The 21,368-nt window shown below is 39.2% G+C and overlaps 2 protein-coding genes across 6 annotated transcripts in view; one reads left to right on the forward strand and one right to left on the reverse strand.

Annotated features, from left to right (window-relative positions):
- Window positions 1-15,541, reverse strand: part of wrap73 (WD repeat containing, antisense to TP73) — a 37,610-nt gene extending 22,069 nt beyond the window's left edge. Inside the window, exons 1-3 of one of the 2 annotated variants that reach the window (XM_087980372.1) lie at window positions 15,153-15,541; window positions 8,897-9,049; window positions 6,278-6,394 (exon numbers count right to left, since the gene is read on the reverse strand). In XM_087980372.1, the coding sequence (XP_087836498.1) occupies window positions 6,278-6,394; window positions 8,897-9,049; window positions 15,153-15,221 (339 nt within the window). In that variant the 5' untranslated portion in view covers window positions 15,222-15,541. The remainder of the gene's footprint in view (window positions 1-6,277; window positions 6,395-8,896; window positions 9,050-15,152) is intronic. The other variant, XM_087980371.1, reaches the window with a different exon arrangement.
- Window positions 15,542-17,843: 2,302 nt separating this feature from the next.
- The window catches only part of tp73 (tumor protein p73), a 241,559-nt gene continuing 238,034 nt past the window's right edge, over window positions 17,844-21,368 (forward strand). For 3 of the 4 annotated variants that reach the window (XM_043676040.2, XM_087980374.1, XM_087980375.1), the window contains exon 1: window positions 17,844-17,957. The gene's annotated coding sequence lies outside the window, so the exon portion shown is untranslated. Of the gene's footprint in view, window positions 17,958-18,936; window positions 19,004-21,368 lie in introns of those variants that run through there. The other variant, XM_087980373.1, reaches the window with a different exon arrangement.

Consider the following 21,368-nt stretch of genomic DNA (forward strand, 5'->3'; position numbering starts at 1 on the left):
ATAGTGTTGAATTGATCCAAGCAAGTGCAGAGTATTCGATCAGATGCCTGACATGTGCTTTGTGGAGTCAGTGAATTACTTGCTGTAGAATTCAAACCTGTTGCTGTAATAACATGTTTATGCTGGTCACGTTTAGTTTCTGGTCAATGGCAACCCCCAATGTGTTGATAATAGGGGATTCAGTGATTATAATACTTGTTAGCTATTCTATACTCCTCCAGAGAACAAGCTGCTCAGATTCCATTTAGTCCAATCCCAGGGTTCAATTTAGGCAATAAATAATTGGAAAACACTCACTTTTATGCTGTTAGCCTTGCTATAAATGGGCATTAAAAAGATAACATATTGCGGAATGAAGCGCTATTAGTTTTTTAAAACTGTATTAGCTTCATGATTATTCCTAAACCTAAACTGGCCTTGTGATACTCATTTTAGGTTTGTGGATTATCAAAGCTTCACTCTGATAAATTCCACATTTTATTTGGCTTGTTACTATTGATATTTGATTTATGCACTTCAATTTATTTTGCTACCTGAACGTATGAATTAAAATTAAACAAAATAGCACTTTGAATTTATTGTTTTGCAGTCTGAGAACAAGGTTAGCTGTCAACCTTGCTCACCGATATCACTACTGCGTGTCTGGAGATCTTTCTAGCTTGGTATCGGATTTAATCTGCTGCTGGGAAAAGGGAAATCTACATTACAGAGATCATCGTAAACAATGGCAGATGCAGACACTGTTGCAAATCAAAGCACATTATTTCTAGAGGGAAATTGGACTTACGCAAGTTTTTGATTTCACAGATAGGGAGAATTTGGATTCATGTAGTACCTGTACCAGCACTGTCTTGTAGATTCAGGACAAAGTTTGCTGTGCTGTATATACCACATCGCAAACTGCATATAGCCCCCCAATAATTGAATTTACGTAAGGACAGCAGTCAAGGAGACCTTATGGGAATCCTGATTGTTGGGGCGCTTGGTGGGACTGGCAAATTCCAAGCATATTTTGCTTCTACCACTTGTACAGGCCATGTCTATTTCTAAGCGTTTGGAAAGCCAGATTCTGTTTGTGCTTCCTCCGATACTTTCCTCCTATAGATCATTTATTCTGTTTTATAAAATGGTTGCATTGTTGCTCTTGCTTCTTGGTGCAGGTGGAACCACTGAATTTAACAGAGAGCAGCTATAACTTAGTGATATGAGGGGCATGAATAGGATAAATAGACAAAGTATTTTATCTGAGGCAGGGGAGTCCAAAACGAGAGGGCATAGGTTCAGGGTAAGAGGGGAAAGATATAAAAAGGGATTTAAGGTGCAACCTTTTCACACAGACAGTTTTATGGATATGGAAACACTGGACTTAGTCATCATAAATCAAGTTCATTCAAACCTCTGGGATTCCATGACTTGAACTGAATTTTGGGAATGCATTCCATATTTTCATTTCTTTATTTTTTTGGTGAAAATAAAACAAAAGCTGATGACTTTAGTTATTTAATTCGCATCCTCGCTGCAACCGTCAAAATTGAGCAAGCCTCAAATTGTCTTTCTATAATCAAGCTTCATCAAGTTTCTAGTTCCAAATCTAACTTGGCATTTGTTTTAAACATGACTGTAGTGTGGCAGAAATCAGGATCAATTTGTCAAACTTAGAAACAGCTTTTTACCAATAGATTTTATAATACATATTTAAAGAACTCAGCTGTTTCACATATTATAAAAGTCAAAAATATGAGAGGTCAGGGATCTCTTGCAGGACAGTGGTAGTATCCTATCCATGGACAGAGACACCCGGATTAAAGTCCCACCTGCTCTAGGTGGACTGTAAATAACATCTCTGAACAGGTTGATTAGAAAAATAGGTTAAATAAATAAATATCTGAAGTTGTAAAATCTTCAACATTTACTTTTACACACCTGGTGTGCTTTTAAAACAAAAATCCTTGCTAGCAAATTTCATTTTCACCCCAGGTTTTGTTTCTCCTTCTCTCATGAAGTTGCTGAACCATGCAGCTCCATGGGAAGTAGTCAAATATGAAACCTTGACTAAATGACATGTCAAAAAACTAGCCTGGGCAGTAAACATGAGAGATTATTCATTGCTTTGAGAGACTTTGGAATTTCCTTTGACAAAAGGCAGTGGACACAGAATCTTTCAATACTTTCAAGGCAGAGGTAGACAGAAAGAAGGACTTATGCCCGAAACGTCAATTCTCCTGCTCCTTGGATGCTGCCTGACCTGCTGCGCTTTTCCAGCAACACATTTTTCAGATTCTGGATTACCACTGGGATCGGGGTTACACAAGAATGTAAAGTGAGGTTAAAATCAGATCAACCACATTCTTATTGAGGCGGATCAGGCTTGAAGGACTGAGTACGCTACTGTTGCTCCTATGTTAATCTTGTACTTAATTGACATTTGCACTGGGTAGGTGCTGAACTATGCATGCTGCATTAGGTGAATACACTAACACAAGATGCCAAAGTAATTTGTTATCAGTCTTATTCACTGGAACATGTACTTGCTGGAGGTGCCAGTGTGTGTACACATATGCGTGTGCATGCGTGAGCTCACGTGCAGTTTAGATGCTTAGTTGGGAGTGTGGTGCTGGAAAAGCACAGCAGGTCAGGCAGCATCTGAGAAGGAGAATTGATGTTTCAGGAATAAGGTCTTCACCAGGACCTGATGAAGGGCTTATACCCGAAACGTTAATTCTCCTGCTCCTCGAACGCTGCGCTTTTCCAGCTCCACACTCTGATCTCCAGTCCTCACTTTCTCCCAGTTTAGATGCTTAGTTTGGTTTTCAATTGTTACTCCTTTGTTGTTTACAATACCCTTGCACTGAACCATATCAAACTCAATACAATCACAGTCATTTGGTCCAGTCATCTCTGGACATCAGTTCTGATATTGAGAGATGCTATGCTGAAAATTACATCAAAAACATCCTTTCAAACACGCATAACCATTAACCTTTGAAGAATTTTTAAAACATTGATCAACTCATCAATTCACTCTGGAGTGAATAATCCATCAAGGCTACCCCTCAGATACCAGTCTCTTACCAATTTTATTCACTCTACATGATATCAAGAAATCACTAAATACACTGGATACTGTAAAGCCTACAGGATCCGACAAAACCCTGGCAATAGTACTGAAGGCTCATACGTGGCAAGTAACATTCCCAACAAGTACCACACAATAACCAATAACCAAGCAAGAAATTTAACTAGGTCAACTTGCCATTCAATGGTAGTACCACTAACATCTTGAAGGTTGCAACTGAACAAAATTGAATTGTCAATCTAAAACACCAATAATACAAAAGCTGGTAGAATTCTGCAGTAAATAACTCATTCTCAAAACCTGCCTACGACCCACAAGAGACAATTCGGATGTGTGACGGAATACTCACAAATTCACCTCAATGAATGAAGCTCAAACACTATTCAACAAGCTTGATACTATCCAAGATAAATCAATCCACTTGACTGGCATCTAACCCTCAACGTAAAACATCCAACAGTGACAGTGACAATGTGCATCATCTGCAAAATGCTATAACGCAACATTACGAAAGTTCCTTCAACAACATCTTCCAAACTTGTGGCACCAACTACCTACCTGGAACAAGGGTAACAGATGTAAAGGAACCACCACCTGAAGATTTCTTTATGCCATCCATCTATCTTAATACTGCAATATTGCAATACCTTCATCTGTCATTGTAACAAAGTTTTTTAGATTAGATTAGAGCAACCCATCCGTACCCATTCCCCAACATTTACCCCTTCACACCTATCACTATGGGCAATTTAGCATGGCCAATTCACCTAACCTGCACATTTTTGGACTATGGGAGAAAACTGGAGCACCCACGCAGACACGGGAAGAATGTGCAAACAAAATCACAAATAGTGAGCTTTTTTGGAGTTTCTACCTTTTAAAAAATGTTGTATATAAAAGGTTTGGTTTTGTACCATCTGTAAATAACACCAGATAGATCATATTCCAGAGCTGGATGGCACCGGGTGAAACATTCCAAGGTGCAAAGTTGTTAATCTTCACTGTACAATTCAAAGAGAACTAGCAGTACAATAGCCCCAAATTGATAAACCAAACTCTGCTTGTTCAGAGGATGTCTTTTCATAGCTATGTCTGTCAGCACAGGTTTTGGCTGAATTATTCAGTACATGTCCCACTGTTCAAAGCATTTTAATCAAGGGTAGAATCTCATTCAGAATTAACAACATTTCAACTACAATTTTGTCCTGACTTCTAAAAGATGCTAAAAGCATGATAATGAAGTATTTTAATAAAATATTGTTGTTATGCTGCAGTCCTTGAAGTAATTCTCCAATTATCCAATGTTTAGGCTTTTCTGATAGATTGGTTGGTAATGTTATGTCACAAGACCAACACAGATTGGAATGGCATGCAGATTATTGCATGGACTAAAAGGAAGAGTCTAGTCATGATGCTGCAGCCATCTTGGTCTTCAAAGCAGACTTGAGGAATTCACTAGTCTTTTCCTGTCAACTTTATACATTTGCAGAAGTTTGAAGTCTTGGCCTTCGCTTAATTAGATCTCAGGGAAAATGACAGTACAAGTTCTTGAAGGAACACAAGATGATAGGATCGGGTCTGGCAGTTTTAGGCCTCCATAGTTGATCCACATACATTGGTTCAAAGATGAACAGAGGTTTCTGCTGACAGGGAATAGCTGGCCAAACTTTCATATTGTTGGATAGATGCCAGTGCTGTTGCTGTACTGGAAGAACTACAAGCTCAGCATGCTCTGGAGCACAAATCCTCAGTACTACAGTGGAATGTTGTCAGGGTGCATAGCTTTTGCAGTATCCAGTGCTTCCAGGCATTTCTAGATATCATGAGTGAATCAAGCATAATCAAACCTCAGTCAAGATGTCAGTTAATGTGCGACTGTAAAAGTTTAATTATTCTGAATTACAGACTGAATAATTAACCAGGATCTTCAATCCTGATTAGTATACAGACTTGGAAAGTGTACTTGTCTGCGCGTTCAGTATCTTCAATCTTTGCTCTTGTTTGAAATGGCTAAAAATGACTAAAGCAGCTCTCCACAGTTACATTGCATGCTTGACCTTGGAAAAAGCATTCCAAAGAGTGGGAGACAAACCAAAGAGGATGTAAGTTGGATAGTCAAAAACAGGAACATAGAAAAGACGAGGCCATTTAGTCCAATTGAGCCTGTCCCACCTTTTCTGGGTCATAGCAGATCACCTCCTCAATGCTTTTGGTCACACAACTTCCATATTCCTTAAAACGTTATTACTTTCCAGAAACCTGTCGATTTCTGTCCTGAACCTGCTCAATGATGCTACTTCCAGAGTTGTCTGGGGCAGAGAATTCCAACAATTCAGAGTGAAGAAATCTCTCAACTTGGTCTTCTAAAGGGGGATGCTATTGATAATCTTAAAAGACGGCCTGGATGCATTTAGGGAAGGAATTCCAAATTGAAGTACAGACACCAATTGTCAGAAAAAGGGAGAGACCAAGACACAAACTGACATGCAAGAATGGAGGATTTGAGACGAGGGGCACTTATAGACTGAAGGAAAATATTAAAAAATGAAGACAAGCAAAGACGAAGGGATTTATATACAAGTTTTAAAACGTTAAATTTGAAATATTAATGGACTAAGTGACAATGCATTTCACAAAAGACGTGTTGTTATTGGAGAGGAGAGATTGTTTCAAATTGGATACAGGCAACAGTTCTGCATGGGCTAAAAGGTGACCAAGACTGAAGAAAAGGCGGCTTGCCAGAAGAGTATTTGAAACACATTAATAAAAAATTCCCTACAACTCAAATAATACTTGATCGAGCAATGAAACAAGCTCGCCAACTTCAAAAATAAAATTGAGATATTTACCATGTCTTGCATTTCAGTAAGGATCCAAATGTCAATAAGATAATTTTTAAAATGTTAACTTTATAATAAGTGATATCCTGTCAAATGATCCAATGCTTTTCTAATGCTAATGGCACCATTGAAAAAAAAAATAAAATTTAATTTTAAAAAGTACAAATTTTAAAATATAGGACAATTAGCTCAGGCCATGGTATGAGTTTTTCACGACATCTGAATCTCATCATCAAAAGGCAGATTTTATCACTTACAGCTATACAATATTGTATAAACAGATCAAATGTCAAACAACCACCTAATTCCTATTTAAGCAGAAGCAAAAGTTGGTACTACACTGTGGGAACGTTATCCTTACATGGAACTCTGTAGTATTGAGAATGTGACGTCCATCTGGACTCCAGCGTGAGGCCACCAACCCAGCTGATCCCTCATCAATCTTGCAGTGCCAATCAGGCTGTTCCAAGGACCAGACCTACTTTAAGAAAAGCCACAAGCAAACTATTATCATGAACACAAGCAATCTGTCATAATGCAGGTAACTCCTTACCAGAGCAAGAGATAGAAAAGAGCTATGCAGCAAATGTTTTAATCCATAAAGAACTTTAGATGACAAAATGGACGTGAAAGATTGGTACTGGATATCTCTGCAAACATAATGGTGCTCTTGCCAAATGTGTCTTTCATCATATTGAAACTTGCAATAGAATGTTGAAATGGTAATTCCATGTGACAGATGAAAGATGTCTGCATTGAATGGTAAATAAGGTTCTATCATGTGTGAATGGCGTAAGTTATCAAACTTTTAAAAATTACTTAATCCCCACAATGGGGCTTAAGTGCTCCATTTGCAAGTAAGCATTAGCTGAGGAATACCAAGTTAATCAGCATGAGCAGTCAAATTGCTTCTGGTTAATATGGGGGGGGGGGGGCATATGGGTAACATCACTGGAATAGTAATGGAGAACTCCAAGTTGAGAAGAAACACAAGTATAGTAGGAACAGGAGGGATAAACACTGACATGAAAAAGATGGGAGCAAGCAATTGGGGAGTTTAGTCACTGTTTGAAAGTATCTATTAACCCTTTTGAAACACACACAAACAGTATCTATTAACCCTTTTGAAACACACACACACACGAAAATTGTTTAGGTGTTTGCTTGAGGCTGCAATTTTTCCCTAAATGTATATTTTAATATAACATTACTCAAATTTTAAAAATTTGAACATCTGCTCTGAAATATTTGTAATTCAGTTCAACTAATTACATTTATCAAGCATGTGATTGTAAATTTAATTCATTAAATGGTCATATATTAACTTTACTGAGCATCTAGTAATTATACAATGTTAAAACTACCACTGCCTTCCAAAGAACTGCAGACGCTAGAAATCTGAAATTGTTAGGAATTACAGGACCAATCCTTGTGGCACTCCATTGGTCACAGGCCTCCTGTCTGAAAAACAACCCTCCACCACCACTACCACCACCCTCTGTCTTCTCCCTTTGAGCTAGTTCTGTATCCAAATAGCAAGTTCACCCTGTATTCCATGAGATCTAACCTTGTTGAACACCTTACTGAAGTTAGATCACGTCTACTGCTCTGCCCTCTGGGTTTGGAGGGATATGGGCCAGGTGCTGGCAGGTGGGACGAGATGGAGTTGGGATATCTGGTTGGTATAGACGGGTTGGACCAAAAAGGTCTGTTTCCATGCTGTACATCTCTATGAATCTATGGCTCTACTCAGCAGCTCCTGCAGCATCTGAGGAGAGAAAGCAGAGTTAACATTTCGGATCCAGCGACCCTCCTTCAGAACTGAAGGGCATTCTGAAGGGTCACTGGACCCGAAATGTTAACTCTGCTTTCTCTCCACAGATGCTGCCAGACCTGCTGAGTTTTTCCTAACAATTTTTGATTTTGTTGCCTTCATAGATCTGGTACTTTAGGTAATATTTAAGTGAAGCCTATTGATCACACATTATAAAATTTCATGAAAAATGCAACCTTCATTTTCCACATATACCACATGAATTTCAGCTAATTTATAGTCAGTCAACAAACCAAAGATTAAATCAAATCTGACATATTATTAATATGGATGGATAGTAAGATAACACAAAGTAGAATCTTGCTTTCTGTAATGGGGGTGAGAGAACAAGAGGTAGGTCTCATGGACATTGGAGGTCAAAGAGCACATGAGATAGGATAGAAGAGAAGCTATCACAATTATCACAACCCATCTCCCCCACTACCACCAAATCCTCAAGATCAACATCAGAAAGCATAATCTCTTTGTTGAGAGGTACTTTTTTTCAATCTACCTCCCCTTGTCCTGTTTACCCACATGATCAGGTATATGTTTACATGTTGAGGAATTCTTGACAAGCTTTTACTTTCCAATGAGTTTATACCTTGCTTGAGTGTGTTTACAATAAAACTAACTTAAATTTCACTACCTCAATGTCTGCCTAGCTTCTTGCTTCATAGCTTTACAGTATGTTTAAGTACATAAGAAATTGGGAAGAAAACATCTGCTTAAAGATTCAAAACTCTATTATATTAGCATCAGGAATGAACAGATTAATTTATTCACCGCTGTGGACCTTGTTATAACAATATGCTAAATAATGAATGCTACCACATTATTTAAATGTACTGTTCAAATCATGTTAGCTTAAGATAATCCACTACATAATGCCTAAAATAATCACATTCCAATAGTACAGCAAACGTCACAAAATCAGAACGAAACAGAAAATATTCAGGCTAACTCCTGCACAGAAATGACAAAGGGTCAATTGGTCTTTTCTGATTTCAACATTCATGTTTTCAGACCTCAGCAGGAAGCTTCCAAATTGCTATGTACATACACTGCAGGAAACATCTTACAAAATTATATGGCATACAATTTCTGGTGAAACATAAATCAAAGACACTAAACAAATAAAAATAGTAACTGACAGAAGAACATTACCTGCACAAGTCCACGCTTGTACATGGCACACAAGATGAAAAGAGAGTCAGCAGACCATTCAACATACTGAATCTGGTCCAAACATGTGTACAGGTGCAGGACCTGCAAGGTTCGCGCATCACGAATTACAAGTCGGTATTGGACGCAAACAGCCTGTACAAAAGAATCAAACACATTAGTTATATTTTTAATCTCGCAAAATTTCATTTCACAGTGGTCATTAAACCTTGCAGAAGAGTGCATTTTAACTCAACACTAAGATGAGATTCTGAGAGAGAACATTGTACTTGCATAATCACTGGCCCATAAATCCCACCTACAGACGGTGACATAATAACTTTTGTTCGTCAAGTTAAAAGAAACACTAGGAAATCTCATTTTTAAAAACTTACACGCATGATCTTCAACTTATTGTTTAAAAAAAAGTGTTATTCAAAAGTAATGCAGCAAATCCCACAACAAAATTTCAAACTTGCTTCTGGATGACCATTTGCAAATATTGATTTTACCAGCCAGTTGTCCTCATTATCAAAAGTCCATTAGTATCTCAAAGAAAAACGATACACACTTGAAATGATTTCATTGACATAAAGCAATAAGCTGAATCAGCAATTAGAAATCTGTGTCCCTCCAGTCATCCTTATACTTTATACCTGGCAGATCTTTATACCTGCCAGATCTTTGGTTGATGGTAGAATCCAGTGGTGAAATTATATCCATAAATTTAATTTGGAAAACAGCAAAACAAAAAGTAAAAAAGGGGACTGAATTCAGTCCCCTTTACAGAATAATTCCCTGAATAATAACATTATTTGCTATTGCAAAGATCTTTATTTTTCTGTATTTCTGACTGTGGAATGAATGGGAAAAGGCTGAAACACTTAAGCACATGCCCAAGTACTTATGGTTTTGACGTTCTTGTCTGTGCTAGGCTTCCAGAAAAGGAGTTCCAGAGCCTAACCAATATCTGGGCAGGGTGGGGAATGTCCAGTTGAAAGCCCTCCAAATCTCTTAGTCGAAATTTATGCAAAAGGGTAACTAGGGAGAGAATAGGGCCCCTCGAAGATCAGCAAGGCAGCCTTTGTGTGGAGTCACAGAAAATGGGAGAGGTACTAAATGGATATTTTGCATCAGTATTTACTGTGGAAAAGGATATGGAAGATATAGACTATAGGGAAATAGATGGTGACATCTTGCAAAATGTGCAGATTACAGAGGAGGAAGTGCTGATGCCTTGAAACAGTTAAAGGTGGATAAATCCCCAGGACCAGATCAGGTGTACCTGAGAACTCTGTGGGAAGCTAGAAAAGTGATTGCTGGGCCTCGTGCTGAGATATTTGTATCATCGATAGTCACAGGTGAGGTGCCAGAAGATTGCAGGTTGGCAAACATGGCGCCACTGTTTAAGAAGGACGGTAAAGACAAGCCAGGGAACTATAGACTGGTGAGCCTGACCTCTGTGGTGGGCAAATTGTTGGAGGGAATCCTGAGGGACAGGATGTACATGTATTTGGAAAGGCAAGGACTGATTAGGGATAGTCAACATGGCTTTGTGCATGGGAAATCATGTCTCAAACTTGATTGAGTTTTTTGAAGTAACAAAGAAGATTGATGAGGGCAGAGCAATAGATGTGATCTATATGGACTGCAGTAAGGCATTCGACAAGGTTCCCCACGGGAGACTGATTAGCAAGGTTAGATCTCATGGAATACAGGGAGAACTAGCCATTTGGATACAGAACTGGCTCAAAGGTAGAAGACAGAGGGTGGTGGTGGAGGGTTGTTTTTCAGACTGGAGGCCTGTGACCAGTGGAGTGCCACAAGAATCAGTGCTGGATCCTCTACTTTTTGTCATTTACATAAATGATTTGGACGTGAGCATAAGAGGTAAAGTTAGTAAGTTTGCACTGACACTAAAATTGGAGGTGTAGTGGACAGCAAAGAGGGTTACCTCAGATTACAACAGGATCTGGACCAGATGGGCCAATGGGCTGAGAAGTGGCAGATGGAGTTTTATTCAGATAAATGCGAGGTGCTGCATTTTGGTAAAGCAAATCTTAGCAGGACTTATATACTTAATGGTAAGGTCCTAGGGAGTGTTGCTGAACAAAGAGACCTTGGAGAGCAGGTTCATAGCTCCTTGAAAGTGGAGTCGCAGGTAGATAGGATAGGGAAGGCGTTTGGTATGCTTTCCTTTATTGAGTACAGGAGTTGGAAGGTCATATTGCAGCTATACAGGACATTGGTTAGGCCACTGTTGGAATATTGTGTGCAATTCTGGTCTCCTTCCTATCGGAAAGATGTTGTGAAACTTGAAGGGGTTCAGAAAAGATTTACAAGATGTTGCCAGGGTTGGAGGATTTGAGCTATAGGGAGAGGCTGAACAGGTGGGGCTGTTTTCCCTGGAGTGGAGTCTGAGGGGTGACCTTATAGAAGTTTACAAAATTATGAGGAGCATGGATAGGATAAATAGACAAAGTCTTTTCCCTGGGATTGGGGATTCCAGAACTAGAGGGCATAGGTTTAGGGTGAGAGAGGAAAGATATAAAAAAGAGACCTAAGGGGCAACTTTTTCACGCAGAGAGTGATACGTGTATGGAATGAGCTGCCAGAGGACATGGTGGAGGCTGGTACAATTGCAACATTTAAGAGGCATTTAGATGGGTATATGAATAGGAAGGGTTTGGAGGGATATGGGCCAGGTGCTGGCAGGTGGGACTAGATTGGGTTGGGATATCTGGCCAGCATGGATAGGTTGGATCGAAGGGTCTGTTTCCATGCTGTACATCTCTATGACTCTTAGTTGAGAGACTCATACCAAAAGGAATATATCTTTCCTACCCACAATCTCGACCCCTCATACTTAATGCACTTCATTCATGCTTCCCATCAGCGTCAATGGTTTGAAAAATAAAATAATATTTTTCAATGTCAAATTCTCCAATTCAGGTCACACCCTTACAAAACTCCTCTGTACCCGATCTAGTGCAAAAACATCTTTCTTGTAGTATGGTGACCAAACTGCACATAATACTCCAGCAGCGTCCTAACTAACATTTTATAAGATCCAACATATCCTCTCTGATCTCCTATTCTATTCCTCTGCTAAGAAAGGTAAGCACCCAGCATGCCTTTTTGATCACCTTATCCACCCGTACAGTGACTTCTAGGTGATTTGTGGACATGCATGGCAGGGTTGACTGTTCCTTATGCTTCTTGATATCAATATTCTGTTAGGTTTCACAAACTGCAATAAGATGAATTTCTTTTTAAAAATAACCCACATTAAAATACATAAAGTGCTGGAGAAATATCAGAGGTCTGGCAGCATCTGTGGAAACAGAAGTAGATTTAACATTTAAAAACTATAACTGTTTTTCTTCAGAACTGAAAAGTTGAAAAAGTGGCAGACTTTATACTATTTGGGGGCAGGGGAGCAAGAAAAGCAAGGGAAGGGAGGGTCACAAAAGTGATAGAGAATGATGGAGTTTAGTGACCAAAAGGGAGAGCAAAGAATAGGTCCAGAATAGATGCTAATATCATGGCCAATAACTTTCACCCAGGACTTTAAGGGGCTACTGTGCTCAGGTCAGAGTCCCAGAAGTGGACTGGTATTGGGGTTTGTGATTTCTGCCTCTGGTTAATAGCAGAATAACGGTCAGTTCTGACTGAAACCAAAGTCGTGAAAGATAGGCACTGGGTTTTCTTACTGGGCGCAGGGGGTAGGGGGGTGGCAGGGACACAAAACGGAGGACAAAAATTAATGGTCTGAACTTGCTGAACTCAAATGTGGATTTTGACGATTTCAAAATAGCGAATAAGAAAATTAAGTGCTCTTTACTGCCTTCGGAATTCAACACAGAGTTCAAAACTTTCAGATCTTATACTCTTGCATTTTTATATTTTGTATTTTCCCCTTTGCATTCAAATCAGAGTATCTCCAACATTTCAACTGTTTCAGTATTTTGCTTTTATTTGAACATCAGTGTTGTTTGAAAGGGCGAAACAAAAATCTGTAATTGGATGCGCAGTGTATACAGAATTGTTCACACATTACACGAGGTACCAACCACAGTACAAACCAGCTTACCGAGTGAGGGGAGATTATTAATGCTCGTTAAAAAGGGAAGTAGTGCGAGCGACTATAAACAGCGAGTTAGCTGGCTCTGAGGGAGTTGGATGAGTGACAGGTTAAAAAAAACAGCGAGTTACTGACTTGATAGAAACATTGAAAACAGAAGCAGAAATAGGCCATTCAGCCCTTGGAGCCTGCTCTGCCATTCAACATTATCTAACTCAGTACCCTGCTCCTGCTTTCTCCCCGTAGCCTTTGATTCCTTTAGCCCTTAAGAACTATACCTAACCCCCTCTTCAACCAGGCCAGTGGGCTAAGTGGCAGATAGAGTTTAATTTGGATAAATGTAAGGTATTGCACTTTGATAAAACAAACAAGTGCACGACACTCACAGTTAAGGTCCTGGATAGCATTGTCAAACAGACATCTCGGGATTCAGGTACATAATTCTTTGAAAGTTTCATCACAGGTAGACATGGTTGTTAAAAAAGCTTTAAGCCCGCTTGCGTACATTGCTCATACGAGTACACATAGGAGTTGGAACAGGATGTTGTACAGGATATTGGTAAGGCTTCTTTTGGCATACTGTGTACTGTTCTGGTCACTTTGCTATGGAAAAGACGTTATTAAGTTGGAGAGGCTCCAGAAAAGATTTACCAGGATGTTGCCTGAACTGGAAGGTTTGAGTTAAAAAGAAATACTGGGACTTTTTATACTTGAGGTTGAGGGATAACCCTACATAGAGGTTTATAAAATCTTCAGGGTACAGATAGGTGAATAGCAAAGGTCTCTTCCCTTGGGTGAGTGAGTTCAAAACTAGGGGACTTTTAATGCAAGAGGAGAAAAAGATTTTAAAAAGGTACCTGAGGGGCAACTTTTTCCACAAAGGGTGGTTCATTTGTGGAATCAACTGCCAGAGAAGTGGTAGATGCAGGTACAGTTCAATATTTAAAGACATTTGGACAGGGACATGAATAGGAAAGATTTAGAGGAAGTGTGAAAAATGATCACTCAACCTGAAACATTAACTTTAAATTTCTCTCCACAGACGCTGCCAGACCTGCTGAGCTTTTCCAGCAGCTTCTGTTTTTACTTAAGATTTAGAGGGAAGGTTACCTCAGATTACAACAGGATCTTAATCATTGGGCTGAGGTGAAGTGGCAGATAGAATTTAATTTAGATAAATGAGAGGCGCTGCATTTTGGGAAAGCAAATCTTAGCAGGACTTATCCACTTAATGATAAGGTCCTAAGGAGTGTTGCTGAACAAAGAGACCTTGGAGTGCAGGTTCATAGCTCCTTGAAAATGGAGTCGCAGGTAGATAGGATAGTGAAGGCGGTGTTTGGTATGCTTTCCTCTATTGGTCAGAGTATTGAGTACAGGAGTTTGGAGATCATGTTGTAGCTGTACAAGACATTGGTTCGGCCACTTTTCAAGTATTGTGGGCAATTCTGCTCTCCTTATTGGAAAGTTGTTGTGAAACTTGAAAGGGCTCAGAATAGATTTACAAGAACATTGCCAAAGTTGGAGGATTTGAGCTATTGGGAGAGGCTGAATAGGCTAGGGCTGTTTTCCCTGGAGCGGAGGTTTACAAAATCATGATGGGCATGAATAGGATAAATAGACAAAGTCTCTTCACTGGGGTGGGGGAATCCAGAACTAGAGGGTATGAGGCTTCGGGAGAGAGGGGAAAGATATAAAAGAGACCCAAGGCCAACTTTTTCACACACAGGGTGGTACGTGTATAGAATTAGCTGCCAGAGGAAGTGGAGAAGTACAATTGCAACACTTAGAAAGCATCTGGATGGGTATATGAACAGGAAGGGTTTGGAGGGATATGGGCCAGGTGCTGGTAGTTGGGACTAGATTGGGTTGGGATAACTGGTCGGCATGGATGGGTTGGACCAAAGGGTCTATTTCCACGCTGTACATCTCTATGACTCTTAGTGGGGTCAGTTTAGGAAACTGGGCGTGAACGGATTGGAGCGAAGGAGCTGTTTCCATGCTGTGTGACTCTTTCACGCTTTTCTATTTTAGAGAATTCCACAGGTTCACTAGTCTCTCAATGAAGAAACTTCTCATCCCAGTCCTAAATGGCTTACCGTTAGACTTGGTTTTGAACTCCGCGGTCATCCTTCCTGCGTTTACTCTATCTAATGCTGTTAAAATTGAACCACTTACCGAATATCTCCCATCAGGCGACAGCCTGCACAGTTGGTTCGACTGTTTGAACAGCTCGGAGAAATTCATCACAACCACCTCGGCCCCTCCACACACCGGGCCGTCCCACCTCACTCTGTCCCTCGGCCCCTCCACACACCGGGCCGTCCCACCTCACTCTGTCCCTCGGCCCCTCCACACACCGGGCCGTCCCACCTCACTCTGTCCCTCGGCCCCTCCACACACCGGGCCGTCCCACCTCACTCTGTCCCTCGGCCCCTCCACACACCGGGCCCTCCCACCTCACTCTGTCCCTCGGCCCCTCCACACACTGGGCCCTCCCACCTCGGCCTGTCCGGTTCACCTCACTTTGTTCCGTTCGGTTGGACGAGACCTAACCATCTACCCCACTGTCTAACTCCATAACGTTCTTCAAGTTCCCGACAACCGTCAACTAAAGGGAGGGATCTGAAGGCCACCAGAAACAGGAAATGCATGCGTTCCCGCTTTGATTGACGGCTTGATTCACCAATGGAATCTGGGTATAAACAACGGAAGTGGCTATCGTTGCATTCTGGGAGATGTAGTTTGTAATGATTGGCTGTTGTGAGGGATTAACGGTTTTCTGAGATTTTCGTATTTGGAAATGAGGTTTCTCCAGCAAAGGTAGGGTATGAAGCAAAGTGGTCATAACAAATTGATTTAATAAAATAACATCCTGTAGCACCTGCTTTTCCCCGCTCAACAGAGGCAGTGACTCGAAATGCGCTATTTTATATTGTTAAATCTGCCTTCATATTTATACCTTTACAACAAAGTACGCAATATTTGCACAGTAATGTATTTGTTTAGTCTTTTTTTTAAACATCTTATTCATGTCAAATTATAATGCTACCAAACGAGTTGATAAAGTCACTTTAAAGAAAATCTAATTCCTCAGAGTAAATATTTTTAATGCAGAAGGCACGATATTATGATGAAAGGATATTATTTAAACGTTTGTGTGAATAACTTGACGCTGCAGATTGTACCTCTAGGATGGACTTCGGTAAATTACCCTGTTTGTTTCAATAGCCTATATGTTTTCTACCAAGAGATGTGTAATAATATAGAAAGACTATCTCTTTAAGTTTCTTTTTAGGTCACTCACGATATATCTGTATATAAGTCTTGTTCAAAGTGCTTACTTCCGATCAACATACACTTTTATCTAGGCCAAACTTTATGTTAGCTAAAGACTTGAATGTATATTATCTCCTTTATTACCATTGGATCGAAGTCATGGAATTCCCAGCCGAACATCATGTGGGAATTCGTTGCAACTAGAACTCTAGAGTTGGAAGAACCACCATTTTCTTGGGGTACTTTTTGGGAGTTGGTCAATAAATGTATCGTTGCACAAACAATGAAAGAAAATATGAGCCGTTCTTACTAGAGGAGAAGCATTGTTGAACTGTGGCAACAGGAAACCAGGAAGCCTTTGTGCTGAGTTAGGAGGCCAAGTAAAAAAAATGAAAGCCATAAGATATGGCAAGTTGAAAATTACGTCACAGGTAGTTTCGTTCCATGTAAAGACAGTCAACAGGAAAGCAAAATACTGCGGGTGCTGGAAAATATGAAATAAAAAAGATGCTGGAGAAACTCAGCAGGTCTGACAGCATTTGTGAAGAGTTAACTTTCGAGTCTAAATGACTTCCTCAGCTAAATGTCACGCTGACCGCAAGTGTGCACTTTGCGCAAGACCAATATGTAGATATTTATTTTCTTGATGTTTGTCTTACAATCCTGCATAGTTTTGTGTTGTTATCTTAAAACTTCAGTGTTTCTCTGTCTGTATGTTTGTGTTTACTAAGTTTCTGACCAAGATTTGTCTATTAGTGAGGCCATTTTTTGAGGGAGTGCTAAACTGTCGAGGTAAGTACAAATGAACCATTTCACCGGGTCCTTGTTTTTCTATTTTAAGGTAAGTTTTATATTTACTGACATTATTGGCTTGAGAGATCCCGTTCAATATTCATCTCGTAACCAACTACACTAAAATAGACCAATAGGTTATTAACTTACTTCCGCTTTCTGAATATTTCGAAACATCATGCTTGCCCTCCAATTATCTATTTTGGTACAATCGCTGCAATTCGAAAGAAACCCATCTTGTGAAGCATTTGCAGACATTATAGATAAGTAATGCTGCGTAAACGCGAATATAGCCCGTTTACTTCTATTTTGCAAACTTTCCCTAGGTTTTTAACAATCTGCCAACAGCTCCGAGGGATTCATATTTTTCATTATAAAGCATTTACTCATTTGGTTTTCCAAATCCCGTTTGGAGCTGCATTATTTCTTATCTGCACGATTTAGTCTTGTGGTTCGGGGGGGGGAATTGTCCACAATGAAAGTTTTTTTTTACATTTCCCTGTCCTCGACTGTTGTTTACTAAGCTTTTTCTCTCTCCTGTTGATTGTATTTTCTTCCCGCCTGTAGAAGCCCGAGTGGCGGCTGTGCCCACTCTCTTTCTTGTCTCTGAATGAATCAGCCTTTATATATATATAAACAGTCAGAGACTCTGCCTCTGGCCCCCAGCCAGGCGGAGCTGTTACTCTCTACCCTCTTTTTCTCCAGTCCAGGTAACACAAAGCTATCTCAAATGCACTTTTGGTTGCTGAAGCGACGGAGACGCCTGCTCTGATTTCTCTGCAACGTTTGGAATCGGACAATGTTGGTAAGTTGAAGTCCGGGCAACACGCACTTCGCCTGTGACCAGCGGGGAGTAAAGCGGTGGCTTGAATTGCATTCGCACAGCGAACGCAACAACTCCTCTAACTCCAGGTGAGGAAAATAAATGTTAGCAGCGAGGTAACCCTCGGTTTCTGCACTAGATATTGATACATCTGGATGAAATATTCCACTTTGTCTTTTCCAGTTGTCAAGAGCAGCATTAAAACAGCTTTGTTGGATTTTTAAACTTTGAAAGTTGTCTCGGTCTCTCTTAAATTGTTATTACCATATTTCATCCTGTGATTCTTCGGGTTACTTGATAACATTCAGTGTTTTGATATTGTTCATGTTTAAATTATTCCCACCGATGTGGAGTGAACTCTGTGCACATTTATAATATATATTTGATGACGGCAGCAAAAAAGTGTTTTTATTTCCTTGTCGACGATGTCCAATGATCAAAACCATTCAAGAGTTTGTACAATTTTGGCTTTAGTTCGATTACAGAATTACGCAGTGTCTTTTGTTTAGTTTGTTTCAACCGCAAAGGGCATCTAACTAATTAAGTAATCCTTGCTTATTGGTTAAGAATTGCAGAATATTTATTAACGTTTTAAAGAAGCTGTGATGTCCATGTACTAACAGCGCACTTCAGTTGATTTTTTTTTAGTACATATTTGATTTTCCGTTCATAACTTTTATAGTTTAAAATCTTAATATATTAAATGGCAAATCTTCTCCCTAAAATATAATTTAATTGAAGCTGTTTCCTGCGAATTTAGAAATGTGGTGTTTTGTATCTAGACTACATATTTTCCCTATTATACAGCGTCATTACTGATGTTAAACATTTTGCTAGGATATACACCAAGATCAATCATTGCTGCAGATATAATTCAATTTCAACAAGCTACTGGAGAACATTTTTTTCCTTTTTATAATATCAAGAATAAGTAAATTAGAATGTAATTTGTATATTTTTAAAAGGTTAGCTAGTCTAAGCAAGCTCATGTTTCAATTTATTGTACATTTATATAGGATATTATTTTTCTTTCTTTTCCATAATAATACAGTTTACCTTGCATAACAGGGGCTACTGGACAAATAATACATGGTATGAAAACAATAAGACATGACAAGTGAAATGTGCACTATTGGTAAATATGAAATAGCATTGCAATTAATCCACTGATCCAGGCAGTTAATATCTTTCTCTAATAATTTCAGTCTGAACCTTCATGCTTTTTAGAAATGCAACTGCTTTTATTAAACAGTATTTGTGCTGCCCTTTTTCAAAATTTGTTTGCAAATACTTTAACACAATGACATGTTCTGATCAATGTAATAATGGAAAACCTTGCCTCATAGTTCCCTAATAATAGAAAGTAGGTTGCAAATTCATTTTTCATGAAGATCATTTCCCTTTAAAGGTAAAATCCCTGAAAGGAGATGTCAACTGTCACAGCCATGAATTGGTTTACTTTCTTTCCCATTAATGCTGCTGTAAACTTCCACCTCCTTGTTTTAAATTTGCACAAGACAATATTGGCAGATACAGGATTTTTTTGTGTGTTCCTGATGGTTGACAGTTTTTGAGGGCATATGTTTATGAGCAGGAAAGTTAATTTGTGAGTAAGAAGAAAATAATTGTTAAAAACCAAAATGACTGCAGATGCTGGAAAATATAACATCTTTCATAACTCTAACATATCTTATAGCACCGATAGAGCCAATTAAGTGCTAGTACTATAGCAATGTAGGGCAAGACTGCAGCTGGATTGCACACAGCAGTGCCCACAAAAAACAATGTAGTAAATGACCAGATTAGTTGTTCTCATGATGATAAATTATGTGATAAATATTTACATGGACACTGTTGAATTTCCTATTTCAAGAATTGCCATGTGACCTTGTTTGTCCACTTGAAAGGACTGACAGAGCATTAGTTTAATGTCTGATCTAAAATACTCTTCAATATACTCTCCAGTATTGCATTGTCAGCATGGATCATTTACTCAAAGTCTCTAGAATGGTACTTTATCAAATGAGCCAAGGCTGGTACTTTAAGTAAAGTTTAGTTGATACATGAAATGGGTCCAGGTAGATCACCTGTTCAGAAGATAATCATAGATGTTGAGTATCATTTGACTTATGCTATTTTGCCTTCTACAATCATTCAAAAATTCATCCATTGTAAACCCTACTAGTCTTAGAGTTATTCCAAAGTTGTCTCCTCACTGATTTATCCATTATGTTTGTTACTCATTTTTTTTCTGTGATGAAAGGCTTCCTAATATCAGTCATAAATTTGTCTTTCTCTGAATTGAATTGGGAGTCTCCTGACTTACAACACATTTAATTCTTATGTAAAATAACAAATACTGTGTATGCTAGAAATGTAAAACAAAAAAAAAAGATGAAAATATTTAGCATGCCAGGTAGCCTTGGTGGAGAGAGAAACCAAGTTAACATTTCAACGCAGTGACCTTTCAACAGAAAATGGTAAAAGGTTAGGGATATAATAGGTCTTAAGCAAGTACAGAAATAAGTAAATGGAGACAGGAGGAACAAAAGGGAAAGATTTCGATTGTGTGGTAGGCAGAAAATAGTGAATGACTAAAGTAATTCTTCAAGGCAAAAGAAGATGGCTATGAGACCATTAGCAAAACAAAAGGTGAAGCCAGAGGAGACATAAATGGGAAAATCAGAATCGCTGCTAACAATTGCCATCCAAACAAAAAGTGGGGCCAGGAGTAATTATCTAAAATGTTGAGCTCAACGTTTGTGTCCAGAAGCCATAAAGTGCCCTACTGAAAGATGTTATTCCTCAGGGTTATGTTAAGCTCCTTTGTAAAGTGTAGAAACCAAACACCAAAAAATAAGAGTGGGAGTGGGCAGTAAATTAGTGACAGTTGATGTTTGTGGATTAACGGAGGTGTTTAACAAAGTGGTCACCTGTTTTGCATATGTTCTTGTCATCTTAGAGGAGTACCCATCATGAGGAGTGAATGCAGTATCATAAATAAATAAAGTACAAGTAAGTTACTGTTCGTCTCAAAGGACAATAGTAAAGGAAGTAAAAAGGCAGGTATTGCAATTTTCATTCTTGCACTGAGAAAGGATAGGCCAATTGAGGAATGGCACAGGGTGTTGCAAAGATGGTGCTCTATTTATAATGCTCAGTGAGCAAGTAAGGGAAAGGTGTGTTTGGTGATAATTTATTGGAGATACCAGAAATAGCAATGGTTAATCTCTGGGGGCTGGTGAGTTGGCTGAGGTACAGTAGTAGGGAATTCACAGCTGAGGAAAGCAGAAGACATATTGGAAGCACTGGTATTGAAAGTGGCATCAGAGAAGAGATTAGACCGAGAGACCCAGAGAATGGAATAGGGACTTTACAGGAATGAGGTAGGAGGAAGTGTAGTCAGGGTAGTCAGTAAGTTTTCACTAAACAATGGTCAGTAGTCCATCACCAGAAATTAATTGAGAGAAATCAGAAAGGGAAAGCATGAGTTAGTGATG

The sequence above is a fragment of the Chiloscyllium plagiosum genome, unplaced genomic scaffold, assembly GCF_037043375.1.
Source record: "Chiloscyllium plagiosum isolate Xiang-an unplaced genomic scaffold, Cpla_swu_hap1 HiC_scaffold_37, whole genome shotgun sequence".
NCBI classification, from domain to species: Eukaryota; Metazoa; Chordata; class Chondrichthyes; order Orectolobiformes; family Hemiscylliidae; genus Chiloscyllium; species Chiloscyllium plagiosum.